This window comes from Cottoperca gobio, chromosome 10 (assembly GCF_900634415.1).
Source record: "Cottoperca gobio chromosome 10, fCotGob3.1, whole genome shotgun sequence".
Classification (NCBI taxonomy): Eukaryota; Metazoa; Chordata; class Actinopteri; order Perciformes; family Bovichtidae; genus Cottoperca; species Cottoperca gobio.
The window spans coordinates 502,501-517,500 of NC_041364.1; the positions used below are offsets into that span (position 1 = coordinate 502,501).

General features: G+C 41.9%; 1 protein-coding gene across 2 annotated transcripts in view; it reads right to left on the reverse strand.

Annotated features, from left to right (window-relative positions):
• The window catches only part of LOC115014861 (protocadherin-1-like), a 167,371-nt gene that overhangs the window by 80,599 nt on the left and 71,772 nt on the right, over positions 1-15,000 (reverse strand). For both annotated transcript variants that reach the window (XM_029441963.1, XM_029441964.1), the window contains exon 4: positions 7,606-7,831. In XM_029441963.1, coding sequence (XP_029297823.1) covers positions 7,606-7,831 — 226 coding nt within the window. The remainder of the gene's footprint in view (positions 1-7,605; positions 7,832-15,000) is intronic.

Here is a 15,000-nt window from a genome sequence, read left to right on the forward strand (position 1 = left end):
AAGTGAAAGTAAAACTATCTCATCAATTCCACATCAAAGGAAAAGTATTGAAACCGATACACATCCAACACACCTTCATATCATGCTGATTCAATCTATTTATAGCAAACACCGCCACATGTACATTCTCACATGTCAGACGTAGAAAAGATGCACAAAACATTTATAAAAGAAGAAAGTGTGAACACTTGAGATACACATGGATTTCAAGGGTGGATCTGTAGAGACACAATAAGTAATGCACATACAGTGTGTTATAGCTGAGCTCTGTGAAATGATGTTCTTGAAGGACTTCTGTTATTTCATTTGGTGTGAATGAATTCCATTTGTGCCTTTTTTATATCGAGGGAGTCAACAAAGATGTGAAAGTTACAAACCGCTTCTTATTCTGGTCGAATCGGATTCTGCTTTGTTTTCACTCATGAACAAACATTAACACTACAATTACACTCCAAGCGCTCCATGAGCGTGTGGAGCAGGGCTGTCCCACAGGGGATGACTTTTGTTTTGGTCATAAAGTAAAATGCTGTTCCAGACCCCTGTGACTACATGTGTGTGCCTTTGTAGACACACTGATCAGTACGTTGTAACACACATGTGTAAATGATAAACTGATAATATTGTTGAAATTGTTCATAATGTTTGTAAAAAAGATAGTTCATTAAGTTTGAACATCTTCAGAATGCACTTTGCACTAAAACAGAAGGGAACATGTGAAGTTGTGGTTATTTACAGGTTATCATGCTGTTACTGGTCCGGCCCACTTGAGATCACATTGTGCTGCATGTGGCCCCTGAACTGACATGAGTTTGACCCCCCTGCTGTAGAGGAAGTGGTGTCAGGTCAGATCACAAACTGATGTTGGTGCGTTTGTGTTGTGAACGTGATCGAACCTCGATGGGACCCAACTACAAGGCGTCGCAGCAAGTTTGAGCTAAAGGGCTTCCGTAGCCAGATGCACTTTGCATGGCTGCAGATGAGTGAAATCAAAAGTTGCATCTGGCTGGAGAATGAATCGAGGTCTGGACTAGTAACAACGTATAAAGACCTCTTCAGGACTTACTCTACCTCTTACCTCTGTCCACTCTCTTGTATCCAATGAGAGGGGAGTTCTCTCGGGGCTTTTAGTTTGGATTGCTTGAGTTTCTTTGTGTATAAAATGAAACAGGAAACAAGTTTACCAACTCATCCACTGATTGAGAGCAGAGGGAACTAATTACAGGGTTTGAAAACGCCCTATGTCAACATTTGGCTAACTGTGGGAGTGGAAATCAGGCTCGCATACAATTTCACAATAATCAAGATTTATGAAACAAACACATGCTTATGCTCGGCTCTATAAATCTGCGTATGCATATTTCTGTTTAATGCATCTGCACTACAGAGTTCACATTCACTCCCTCACTTCCATTCTAGTTCTCTCTCCCATCAGGCTCATGTAACACACAACACACGTGTTGCCAGTAGAACTGCAGCATCCAGCTGCTGACGGCATCCTGCACTCTGAACATCTGAGTTTCTACAGCTTTATCTGGAAATCTAACTGCTGGCTGATTAAGAGCTGAGATAGAAAACTCTGACTGATGCTCCACCCCTCTCTCTTGGTTGTGTGTGTGTGTGTGTGTGTGTGTGTGTGTGTGTGTGTGTGTGTGTGTGTGTGTGTGTGTGTGTGTGTGCGTGCGTATGTGTTGTGCAACGAGTACTACAGCTCTCAGACTGATGCAATCAGCAGATAAAGAGGTTGAGAGTGTGTGTGTGTGTGTGTGTGTGTGTACCCAAATACAGTATGTTTGCATGTGGTTTCATCTCGGGAGATGAGTGCACCACACACACACACACACACATGCATGCGTACTTCATAAATCAGCTTATTATCCAGCAACCATCAGAGTCATGCAGCAGATTCCTCTCTATCTTTCTTCATCATCTCGATGTTTCATTTTCCATTTCTCTTCACTTCTCTCGTTGCTGCTCTCCATCTCTCACCACAAACACACACATGTAATCAAATCCCACAAAACTACATCCTCCTCTCCTCCCTCTGCTCCGTTGACTTCTTCACTCTCTCGGTTTGGTTTCACTCCTCTTTCTATCCGTCCATCACCAGACAGGAAGTAGGTGCATTAGCAGAGTGAAGACGGCCTGATGCAATTAACGTCCATTAACTGTCCATTTACAGGACGGAGAGCAGGACCAGAGGGGAGGAGGATCAGCACTGAGATGATGGAGATCTCAGCTCTGCACAACAAAACCACAGACAACATGTGTGTGTTGTGTGTGAGGGCAGTTTGGACCCAGCAGGGCGGAGGATGGACCAGCGAAACAACAAACCGTGTGACGGGTGAAACACCTGCCAAATGAGGCAGCCATAGCGCCTTTCTGAAGGTTAACGCCGATGTTATTCTGTATTTTTCTTATTGTTAACAGATAACACTAACACAAAAACAACAAACGTGAGCCTGTGAGAACTCCGCAGGACCAACAAATGTATCTGTCACATGACAATCACTTGTGGAACGTGGCGCAGACACCAAATAACGTGTGTGAAACAGGCCCAGCCTGCAGAACCCTCCTGCAGACGGATGATCCATCACAAGGAACATCGTGTTTTATATTCTCACATAATAACGCAGTGAGAAGTGCAGATTTAAGAACACTTTTGCCGGAAATGTTACAATAACTAACTATTTCTCAAATAGAGTCTGTGTTTGACAGACTTCAGAAAGAAATACAGCAACGTTTCATGTTTAAAAGGTTCAGTCGTGTCCTGAAGCAGATGTTAGCAAACGCTACTAATACAGGATGAAGGAATGCAGTTTTCAGCGGCGGATTAATCCACAGTTGGTGCTCTAGTGAGTATTTGGGGCAGCAGGACGATGTGTGTGTGTGTGTGTGTGTGTGTGTGTGTGTGTGTGGTTGACTTGGTGTCTTTTCATGGGATTTGTTGAAAATAAAGTCAAATATAATACAATAATATACTGCATTATTAGTATTTAACAGATCATATACACTCATCTGCACATTCAAAGAAGGGTGCAACTTTTTGTTTAATTTTAATGTTCTTAAAAAATGTCTTCTTCAGTTCTACAAATCACAAGGAACTCATCTTTACTAGAAAATATTTTGAAGTTCAGCAAATTGTCATCAACCTTTGTTCTCTGTGGCCGCAGATCAGACAACATTTCTGCTCTTCTTTATCTCAAAAACACACGAGAACAAAACGCTGCACGTTTCATAAAGACAAGACAGATTGCAGAAACCGATTCTACACAACGTGACCTGCGTGCACATCTCGTGCAGCTGGAGCGGGTTTGTAAAAGGAACAACAGTCTGTGTAAAGCCTTTGTCACATGTCGTGAGCATCCAGATTATACCTGGATTATGTCCAGATTAGAGTATAGTCCTATATGTGGATAATCCACCTATAAAGCAGGTTGAATAAGATGCATTAGGAACAAAGTGGAATCACACGGCAGCTCTTCCGCGGACACATTCTGTCCACGTGTTGTTTAAGTGCAAATGCGTCCGTCTCCACAGATAGCAACAACACATAGTGCACAAGGTCACATGATGGCGCCGTCGAGGATCCCGTTTATAACTCATCTAGTAGTGTTTTATATTTGTAATCTGCTGTGTGACAATCTAAATCTGATGGAGACATTGTTATCTTTAAAAAATAAGGACATAATAAATCCAGTATGTTTGGACGCAGCTAATGTAATGTTATTGCTTTTCAGAAGGATGAATTTAATGTGTGTGTGCAGAAAGTAGCAATCAAACTGAGATCTTACTAAGTGGAGAAGTATGTGTGAGCAGAGGTAAATACACCGACACACTGGAGGAAGCAGCCTGAAGGTGTTTTTGAGGCCAGTCAGTTTGTTCCTGCAGCTCTTCATCAATCTGTCTGAAGCACTTGAGATCTGACCGATCAACAATCAGTCACAGCACAGAATGATCGATACGTTCTGCAGCCGAGGGAAACGCCAGGAAACAACTGAACAGCCTGCTAAAGAGACAAAACTAATTAAGCTAACCTGTGGAAATGAAGCCAAAGTGAGCAGAGGAACTGCTGCAAACAGAACAAATTAGGAATAACACATTCTGCTGTTTAGTTAATTATTGCGATAATCATTGCTTGGTTAATCATTTAATGTTAAAATGCAATTAACTCCAGCTGCACACGATGTGCTAACTCTGTGTGGAGTGTGATCAGAAGAGCAGTGGACGTGGTACTAGTTTATTTCTAAAATAAATAAGTAAATAACAATAAGGCATTAAAGTTAAAGAGAAAACAAACTAACATTGAGCTGAAAGGTGGCGGCTGCAGATCATCCACAACAATAATCCAGCCTCCGTTTACATGTGTTAAAGAATAAAGCCTCGTCAAACATGTTCAGGTGCAGACGGAAGAGGGAGTTTTGAATGTGGTTTGGTTGGAGGCATTGGGGAAGGACGATGAACTCACAGCTGGAAAGAGTTAATAAGTGATATTTAAATTATAAATAATAATAAATTACATTATTAGTTTAAACTGGAAAATAGGGTTTGACTTATTGTAGAAATAAAGGTTTAAAGGAGGGTAAAGTGTATCTGGAGTGTTGAGTTAATCCTCAGAAGTCGAGTTGTAATCTGTTGACCTCTCTCTGCTGGTACAACACACACACACACACACACACACACACACACACACACACACACACACACACACACACACACACTTCCTTGGGAAAATACCTGGAGCTAAAACATGTTTGACCATCAAAGTGGAAGATTGTACAACACTACCATTGCCACACACACACACACACACACGCACACACACACACGCACACACACACACACACACACACACACACACACACACACACACACACTCACGCACACAACCATGACCTCATTCTACTGTGTACGAGGAGAGACAGCCACTTACACACACTCTCCTGCTCTCTATCACTATCACACACACACACACATACACACACACACACACACACACACGCACACACACACACACACACACACACACACACACATACACACAAACACATACACACACACACACACGCACACACACACACACACACACACACACACACACAGGGTGGCAGTAGCCTGTGGGCGTGCGAGCAGCTGTGAATAATTGTGTTTACAGATGGCATACGTAAGACCTGTGGGTTGAGAGCGAGAGTTGGTCCTCACAGAAGAAGACATGGATGACATTTATACTGAATATCTTTCCTCTCTCTCTCTCTCTCTCTCTCTCTCTCTCTCGACACTTTCATTTTATTTTTTTGTTGCCAGTTTCGAATATTTCACTTCAGCTAGCTTAATTGGCATAAGTGCCAACGAGGCGTTAACAGCCAAAGCAGAACAATGAACAGTGGCAGAAGTAAAAAAGACAGCAAAGTGTTTTTAGTTGCGTGTCTAATGAATCATTTGGCTCCAGAAAGCAGGTAAATGAAATACTTTATTCATGCTTAAAGGCAACTGAGCCTTAAAAATAAAACACTAAAAGCAAACAGCTACTGTATATCATGATCTCATTCCTACTTTATAATGAAGTGTGTGACACATCTGAGAATCACAGGCTCTTAGGAAGTCTTGGAAAAATATGAGAAGTTAGTGAAAACATTTAAAACAAATGTAAGAATGTACGTGTGTGTCGTCAATGAATAAAGTTGAGTATGTACTGGTTTATGGGTTTATTTTTAGACTCAAACAAGTTAAATGTGGGATAATAATTAACCTTATTAGCTACAGTACATTTAGTTTAAAACCGCCTTTATTGTAAGCAAATACTATAACTTTAATTTAAATAAAACTCTTCTTATCGGCATCATTAGATGAGTTAAAATGCTGATATCAAGACAACATAGCAACACGGTGAAAGCTTGTTTGGTTATTGCTTTCACATGAATTGCCAAACTAGATTATAACATGTCTAAAGTAAAGCAGAAGTTAAAATCCAGTGGGTTCATAAAGTGAAGTCGAAAGGTCATTTTGGATCCACAGAGGATTTAAACGTGTAAAACTTTCGTCAAGACGAGAAAAGCGATGTGAAGTTCATGAGCCGAGCAGGAGAAGCTGCACAGTCAGTGGGCCACATAACCGGGAAGTGAACCCGAAAGCGTGGAAACGTTTTTGGTGTATGCACCAGGCGAGCAATTCTCAGTGGACTGAACGGGCGCCATCTTTATGTTCTGTATCCAGTTCTTATAAAACATCCATGGCTAAAATGAACAACAAGAGTCCACCCTGCTAGCAAACATCCATCTATTTATTTACAACTCAGTTTTGGGGTTGCTAACCTACTTCAGAGCAGAAAGAAATATTAAAGCTAGCGTCAAGTTAGCAATAAGCTAACATGGATACTTTGTTCCCTGAGACTCTGGATCATGATCAATGACAAAAAAGTGAAAGTTACATTTTGCCAACGTCTAGTCTGTCAACTGTTGTCAGACAGGTCTAACGTCAGGATGATAGCCTACACGCTAACAACATGCTAACCTCCATGCTCAACTGGCTTCAAACACATCACAAGTAAAGAACCATCCATGTGTGTGTGTGTGTGTGTGTGTGTGTGTGTGTGTGTGTGTGTGTGTGTGTGTGTGTTGTGTTTAGACAACTTGTGATGTTTAGCATATTAGCATCGACCACAGTTTCTCATCTGCCGAAAGGCTACAGCTAACACAGCTAACTGCTAATAACCTATATTCTGTCTGTTGAGCAACATTAAGATGTTCATGTTGTTTACACCAAAAGCTATTAAGATAAAAGTCAGCATCAAAGTCAATATTATGAAGACAACAGACTTTTATTTCCCTGATTTCATTATTTCTGTGGCCAACATTATGATAAAACAAGCTAACAAGCTAATGCGTTACATGCTAAACTGGCAACAAACTCAAACGTAAAGCAAAAGCATGTTTATGTATGTTGTGTTATGGTATGTAGCATCATTTACACCTTCTGGCAACATACAGTAATGTTAGTGAATCTTTCACGACTCAGTTTTAGTGTTTTTACATCAGCCAACATGCTACAACACTTTTGGTGTGTGTTGTGTTGTGACAGCCAGGTGAATCTTTATGGGGATGTAGCATCATTAGCATCTCTGCCATAAACAAGTGTAAAGGTTTTAGAAGTTGCTGTCCTGTAACAGGAAAGACATATAAAAAAATCAACATGCTAACATGATGACAGGCTGACAAAATACTAACTAGTGGAAACAGAGGTCCCTGTGCGGATCTATAAGTGGAGCTGATGGAAGGTTGGACTCAGTATGATTTACATAATTGAGGATGTTAATTCTTTAAGCCGTGGGAGTTGATTATGTTGCATATTGATTGTGTTGTGCTACTGTGAGGTCACATACCTCTTTAACGAAAGCATATGCAGGGAATTGTGGGAGTCTGATTAAAAATACAATGTTAATATTCCTGCTGACACGTCACATTTTGATATATGTGTGTGTGTGTGTCATGAAATCAGTGGAAACATGTGTGTGAAAGCCAGCAGTGTTTCTTGGTTCTTTGAGTGTGTGGTGGATGGATGAATGGAGGCGGTGAAAAGAGTAGAGGGAGGGGAAACTCCACCTGGTCTTACCGTTCTCCGGGTGCTCCATCTCGCCGATGCTGCCGTCAGGTGTGGTCCGCTCGTAGTGGTCCTCTGGCAGCGCCAGGGGGCCGATCCGCGGCCCCAACGACGACTTGGAGCTGGGCGTCTCCGACTCCTCCAGGCCGCTGTCGTAGTAGCTGTGCTGGGACGGGTCCTGCTGGTCCTGCGCCTGATTGGATGTGGAGAAGGTCACTCGGCGGTGGGGAGGCTGTGACTGGCACACGGAGAGAAAAGGCGGCAGGATTAGTTTCTTAAACTTTTAAGGCTCATGACACTTTAAGTTGAATTTAACATGAGATGGTTTTATTATAAATCAGTTTGATGTGATACAGATGAAGCATTTTTAATGATTAAAGACATAAAGCAGAAACCAGACTGTAAAAATAACTTAAAAAGAAATCATTTAGACGCAGCGACGAGAACAAACACTTTCTGAAACTTTCATCACTCAAAAGTTCTCCCTCATTTGATTTCTCACTTTAAGTTTCCTCCTGAAACCACAAGAATCAGGCAACTTTCATGTCATCAACACAGATCTCATTTAATCTCACCGCTGCTTTCATGTCATCTCATTTCATTTTACATCATCAGATTATCTCATCTTTTATAATCTTTTATTAAAAACCAGTCAGAGGAAGACGTTGACATCAATCTCTTCCAGACAGCCAACACCGCGTCACACATCTTAAGAGACAAATTAATTGGTATCTTTAAAAGTGACATGATAAAAAATGTTGACCGTTTCCCGACACCATCAGAAAGTAAAGGCTAAAATAATAAGACGTGATCAGAGTCATTAATCGTTGACCGATAGAAGTTTCCACAGCAGACAATACTTCAAGTCTAAGTTTGTCATTTATAACAAATACACTAAAAATGAATCTTCAAATCGGACAAAACATCAGACAAAATGCATGAAAACCTGAAATACAAGCACTTATATTGTAATATTATTTTGTTATTTAAGAACTTATATTTTAATATTAATATTATTTTGTTATTTAAGAACTTATATTTTAATATTAATATTTTTGTTATTTAAGAACTAATATTTTAATATTAATATTATTTTGTTATTTAAGAACTTATATTTTAATATTAATATTATTTTGTTATTTAAGAACTTATATTTTAATATTAATATTATTTTGTTATTTAAGAACTTATATTTTAATATTAATATTATTTTGTTATTTAAGAACTTATATTTTAATATTATTATATATTTTTGTTTAGTGGAATATTTTTCCAATAAAATGCATAATATTAATACATATTTAGGCTCCCACAGTGGACATATGTTTGTATTGGATTTAAGCGTAAAAATACATAGAAACAACCATCAATATCAAAACTTATGATATACTTATTAGATATGATTAGTCGAGTAAAAGATGAATCAATCAACAGATAAATCTAATATTTTGAGAATTGATTAAATCATTAAAATCATTCTATCAGTTTGTCCTGCTTTTCTTAGTGATGAAATGAAAACTTATATTGTGATGTGAATATGAGGCGATTCTATTAAATGTAAGCGTCTTCCATGACATCTCATCCCACATGAATGTCCATGAGATTAAACTTTATCGACAGTTTGTCCAACACGTGTTTCAGTCGTTCTGTCGTGAACATGTTTTAATAAAAGCTGCAGGATGAACACACACTTCCTGCTCCATCTCCTGTGTTTCTGGGGCTGGAAGGCGTCTGACTCGTGTGTTTGATGGTTTTGTAATTAAAATACAATTAGCCTCCCTACAGCGCTGCAGACACACACACACACACACACACACACACACACACACACACACACACACACACACACACACACACACACGCACGCACACAATGTGTGAATACATTGAGTGCTGCCAAACAAACGGTGTCCTAATTCAAAAGGCACACAATATGCGGTCAAACATTTCAATCACACACACACACACACACACACACACACACACACACACACACACACACACACACACACACACACACACACACCGGCCCGGGCTGATAAAGAGCAGCATCCCTGGCTCGGCAGATACTCCATCACCATGGCAACTGTGTGCTGTCAGGACCCTGGACCAGTGGAACCAGCAGATCAGAGCTCATCACACAGAAGCAGACGGGGTGAGCTCTTTCTTTTAATGCCTTTATCTCTCTCTTTCTTTAAGAAGCTTTTCTTTTTGTTGCAGCGACTGGAAGATTCGCTGCACAGAAACTATGTATTATATGGATTCAAACCAGCAACGACCTCCTCGGCTGCACCTGCAAGCGTTGACTTGTGTTGGACTACAAACCACAGCTGCTGCATGATGATGCATCACCGCTCCTTCCCACTGCCCCGAGAGCTTCAGCCCATTTTAAAATATGTGTTATTGTGCAGAAGGCAGGTAAAAAGAAGTGCCAGCTTAATGTCACAGTAACAAAACACAAACCACGGCGGAGCTGTCCTTTAAACTGCGTGGACACAATGTGCTGTAAAGGCATCACAAAGCCCACGTCCCCGGCGCTGCAGGCTGCAGGCTCCTGTCCAGGTAAACACATTCAAATGCTTTCAACAGCAAACTGCTCGTGTTTGCTCGCCGACGATCTTCTGCGTGTCATTTTCCCACCATGGATGTTCAGAGCCTCTCAGCAGCACAACTGCATTATTACACAATAATTACACAACTCACAAGAAAGAATTCAATCAGTAAAGACTTCCTGATTCCCCCTCAACCAATCAGAGAGCCTGAAGCTTGTGTGTGTGTGTGTGTGTGTGTGTGTGTGTGTGTGTGTGTGTGTGTGTGTGTGTGTGTGTGTGTGTGTGTGTGTGCCACTTCCCCCTTAGAACATGTCATTATGTGACGTCACTTTAAAATGTTAAAGGTGTTCATCTCTGCATGGAGAGAACATTTACTGAGCGCCTCTCTAGCACTCAAAGCCTTTTACACACACCTACACACTCACACACACACACACACACACACACACACACACTCACACCTCATTTACATGAGAGACTGTCCAGATGAAACACCACATTATGTTGGAAATTAAGCATTTTTTAAGGAGATTATTCAAATTTCCAGTTAAAATGAAGCATTTTGAGACTTTTTACGAATTCTACAGAATGTATAAGCCTTCTTCTGATGATGGACTCACATGTTTACATACAACTAGGTGGCTAGGAGGTAAAGTTCCAATGCTTTCTGGGTAAAATGACAATTTTTCAGTATTTAGTTACAAAGTGAGATTTGAAAGGTGCAGAAACAGCTGTTGTCTGGAGTGGCGTTGGACTGGAGGTTGGAAAAGCAAGAGAAAGATCCACCCTTCGGTTTGCTTTGGAGAATGTTGGTCGGTGGTGTAAAGAATACGAGATCTGTTTATTTGAAAGAAGACAGACGTGGCTTTCAGTGTTGAACATCCCGTTTGTTTCCGCCTCGCAGGATTCCCAACGCAAATAATACAGAACACGTCGACAGAGAACAAACATTTCCGTTTGCCAGGTATTGAGATGGTCCCTGCCTGAGACCCTGCAGCCGTCTCACAGTTAAACATTGTGTTGTGAAGAGCGGCGTGGCACTTTGTGTTATTAATAACCGCTTCCTGCTTCTTCTGCTCAGTTTGCTGTGTGAGCATTAGGAAATAAACCACATCTATATATACATGAAGAGAGAAATGAAGCGGATCACATCGTCTCCATCCCTCTGCTGCACGTCTGTCACCTCACACACACTCACACACACACACACACTCACACACACACACACACTCTGCTAAATCCATGTCTTTCTGCCCTTTTTGTACTTCTGTGTGTGTGTGTGCGTGTTTGCTGAAAATAGAAGTGCCATCTCAGCAGGTTGCACCATGGGAAAGTGGAGCAGATCAGAGGGGAGGAATATAAAGACCAACTAACATCCAGAACAACCTCCACCTCAGCCTCCGCCCAGCCGCCCGCCGGCATATTGTGCCCGTGCAGGACGTACCTCTAGTTCTAAATCGGCGCCATGCGGAGGGCAAAATGGTCGCCATCTTCCTGACCGCATGCCCCAGTGTCCTCGCTGCCCTATTTTTCTATCTTATCTCAACCCTGAACCTCAGAGAGGCTCAACTCGTCCACTACAGCAGGTGATGTTTTAGAGATGACCTCCTGCAGACTGCCGGGTTCATAGATTGAGAATTATTGATTTTGAGGATGAAGGTTCAAGTGTGGTTGAATGGTCTCTGCCTCCGCTGGGAACCAAAGTCTTCACGGTTTGAACATTTTCGACCCGATCTGAAAACAGACCGGTGTAAAATCTACCAGAGAGGAACGAGCTGGAAATAAAGAAACACAAGAGGACGGTCAGAAGATTCAGGATTCAACTGGATTTGACTTTATTTACTGTGAACACCGTCAGACGCGAGGTGACTTCAAAGCAGGTGGACGCACGAGGACGTGGAGTTAGCACGAGGCTTGTTGTGTTCGTGGTAAACGTTAAGTTAACGTTGGTCACCTGAAGGCAGTTAAAGCTAGTCGTTGGCTAAAAGATGCCAACACACACACACACACACACACACACACACACACACACACACACACACACACACACACACACACACTTCCTGCTTGAGACAACATGACTCGTCTTTTAAGAACACTTTTCTAATTCAGACAGAATGAAGTTGTTTGTTGAGTAGATGTGAAAAAGGTCCAACACTCAGATATAGATGATGTCCTCCTCCTTCCTTAGCCATCAGCAGGAGCCATGATCTCCATGACAAGGTGTATAAATAGCAACGTGTCAAACAGTGAAATCAATTCAGTGCAAAGATCTAATTATGAAAAACTTCCCAGCTGCACGAGACAGAAGAAGTTTCACAGTGATGCATGAGACATCATTTTGTGAACTTATGGACATTAAACACATTAAACGCTGGAGACGGTTTATGATTATTATAATCATTATTACTGTTATTTATCCTCATGGACATCTGTGCTGCGGAGTCTTAACGCCCACACAGCATCACGGACATGAGTGTGTTTGCTGAACACATTGATGAAGGTCAGTAATTAAGAATTCAAGGAGGCGCGGCTCATCCGCCGTCCTCTCCATCAAACTGTTCATGCTGCACTTTGACCTGCTCGTTCACACGCTGAAGAATATTCAGTCTGCTGCCGGCAGAATGCTCGTTCACACCTTTATGCAAAAAGGCGAGTCGTGATGAACCATTTTTCCTTGAATCCATAGTAACTAACTGCATTTGCATTTGTGAGTGAAACACTGAGGCCATGAACATGCTGCTGAATCCATCGTGCAGAGACGCAGCATTAGAGAGGCTTCACACGGAGCACAGGACAAAGTGGAAGCAGCATGTCATCTGGGAGGCTGTCAGTGACACATAAACCCAAACAACAGTATGATTACTTTGACTTTTACAAACATTATGTGGAGGCTGGTGTGAGAGGAAGACGAGGTTCATGAGGAGCAGAAAGAGGAAGACAGTGAAGTAAGAAGAGCAGGGAAAGGAGCAGCAGGATGACAACAAGAGGGAGGAAGAAGAGCAAAGGGAAGAGGAGCAAATTAAGAAGGAGTGAGGAAAAGAGAAGGAGGAATCAGAAGAAGATGGGGCAGCAAGAGGAGGGAGGAGAAAGGAACCATCAGGAGGACCAAGAGGAGGAAGAAGAGCAAGAGAAATGAGCAGAAGAAGAATATGAAGAAGAAGGAGGAGAAGAAGAAGAAGAAGAAGAAGATGCAGAAGAAGAAGAAGAAGATGCAGAAGAAGAAGAAGAAGAAGAAGAAGGAGGAGAAGAAGAAGAAGAAGAGGAGAGGAGAAGAAGAAGAAGAAGAAGAAGGAGAAGAAAGAAAGAGAAAGAAAAAGAAGAAGACGAAGAGAAGCAACAAGCAGAATAAGAAGAAGAAGAAGAATAAAAGAATAAAGAATAAGAGCACAAGCAAAAAGAAAAGAATAATAAGAATAAAAGAAGAAGAAGATAAGAAGAAAGAGAAGAATAAGATAATAAAGAAACTAAAAAGCATCATAATAAGAGAAGCAAATAATGAAGAAAATAATAATAAGAAAATAAGAATAATAGAATCAGAAGAAGGAGAAGAAAGAAGCACGAGAAGAAGAAAGAAGAAGAAGAAGAAGAAGAAGAAGAAGAAGAAGAAGAAGAAGAAGAAGAAGAAGTGAAATGACAATAAAGAGGAGGACAGTGAGGAACACTGATGCAAAGGAAGCAGCAGGAGGACTTCAGACTTCCTGCTGCTGCTCCTCATCCTCCTGCAGGAGGTAATAGAGGAGGAAGAAGAGGCCAGCAGTGGGTTCAGTCAGATAAGAAGGCCAGACTTCTTCCTCCTGCTGCTGCTGCTCCTCATCCTCCTGCAGGAGGTGGCAGTGGAGGAGGAGGAGGAGACACGTTCACTGGGCCACATTGTTCAGAGATGATTAAAAACCAGCGAGAGGAGAAACGCACGACGCCTCGCTGGCTGTTTGTCAGCCGAGACACGGAGAGAGAGATAACTGAGTGTGTGTGTGTGTGTGTGTGTGTGTATGTGTGTGTGTGTGTGAGTGTGTGTCTGTGTGTTTGTGTGTGTGAGAGATCCTCATTACCTCCCTCTGTGGGAGATAAGAGTGTGTGAGGCTGCATTGTGCATGCTTATAAAAGTCGGTCCTTATCAAGTATGCATGCTCACACACACTTTAACCAACACACACACATTCACACACTCTCGGCCCACGTGAGGAGCGGCTGCCAGCGATAATTCGACACAACTGTGTTGAATTCGAGTGGAGAATGAATGAGGAGTGGAAAAAAATATGGAGGGAGAGAGAGACAGCGAGGAGCATCGGGACAAGATAGGTATGTGTGTGTGTGTGTGTGTGTGTGTGTGTGTGTGTGTGTGTGTGTGTGTGTGTGTGTGTGTCTCGATCATGCAGAAGAAAACTGCCCTGCAGTCAAAACAGCACTACCTCTTTCTGTCTCTACCTTTCTCTCCCAACAACTCTTTAGCTTCTCTCAGAGTGGAGGTTGTGAGTACGACGCTGCAGGCAGTGATTGTCTGTCTGGGAGTAACAGCCTGCTGCACTGAGCTGAGCAGGTGTGTGTGTGTGTGTGTGTGTTTCCATATAATATGCTCACACGCACACATGAACAGAACATCTGCCTGAAGCTGCAGTTTGTCCTGAAACTAAAGACTTGCCGGTTTTATTTCCACCACATTCTTTACGCGTCTTTTTGATGGCGAGGCGGCGATTAAACACTTCCTGCTCCGTCTCAAAGTCCGATTCACAAACGATGTCACGCTCATGAAGTTGCAGCACAACCACGCCAGGAAACTTCCGCAGCCCAGTGCTGTTATCCATGTGGTGAAGCATGAACGTGCTCGAGGCCAAGGCATCGGTTGTGAGTGCCAC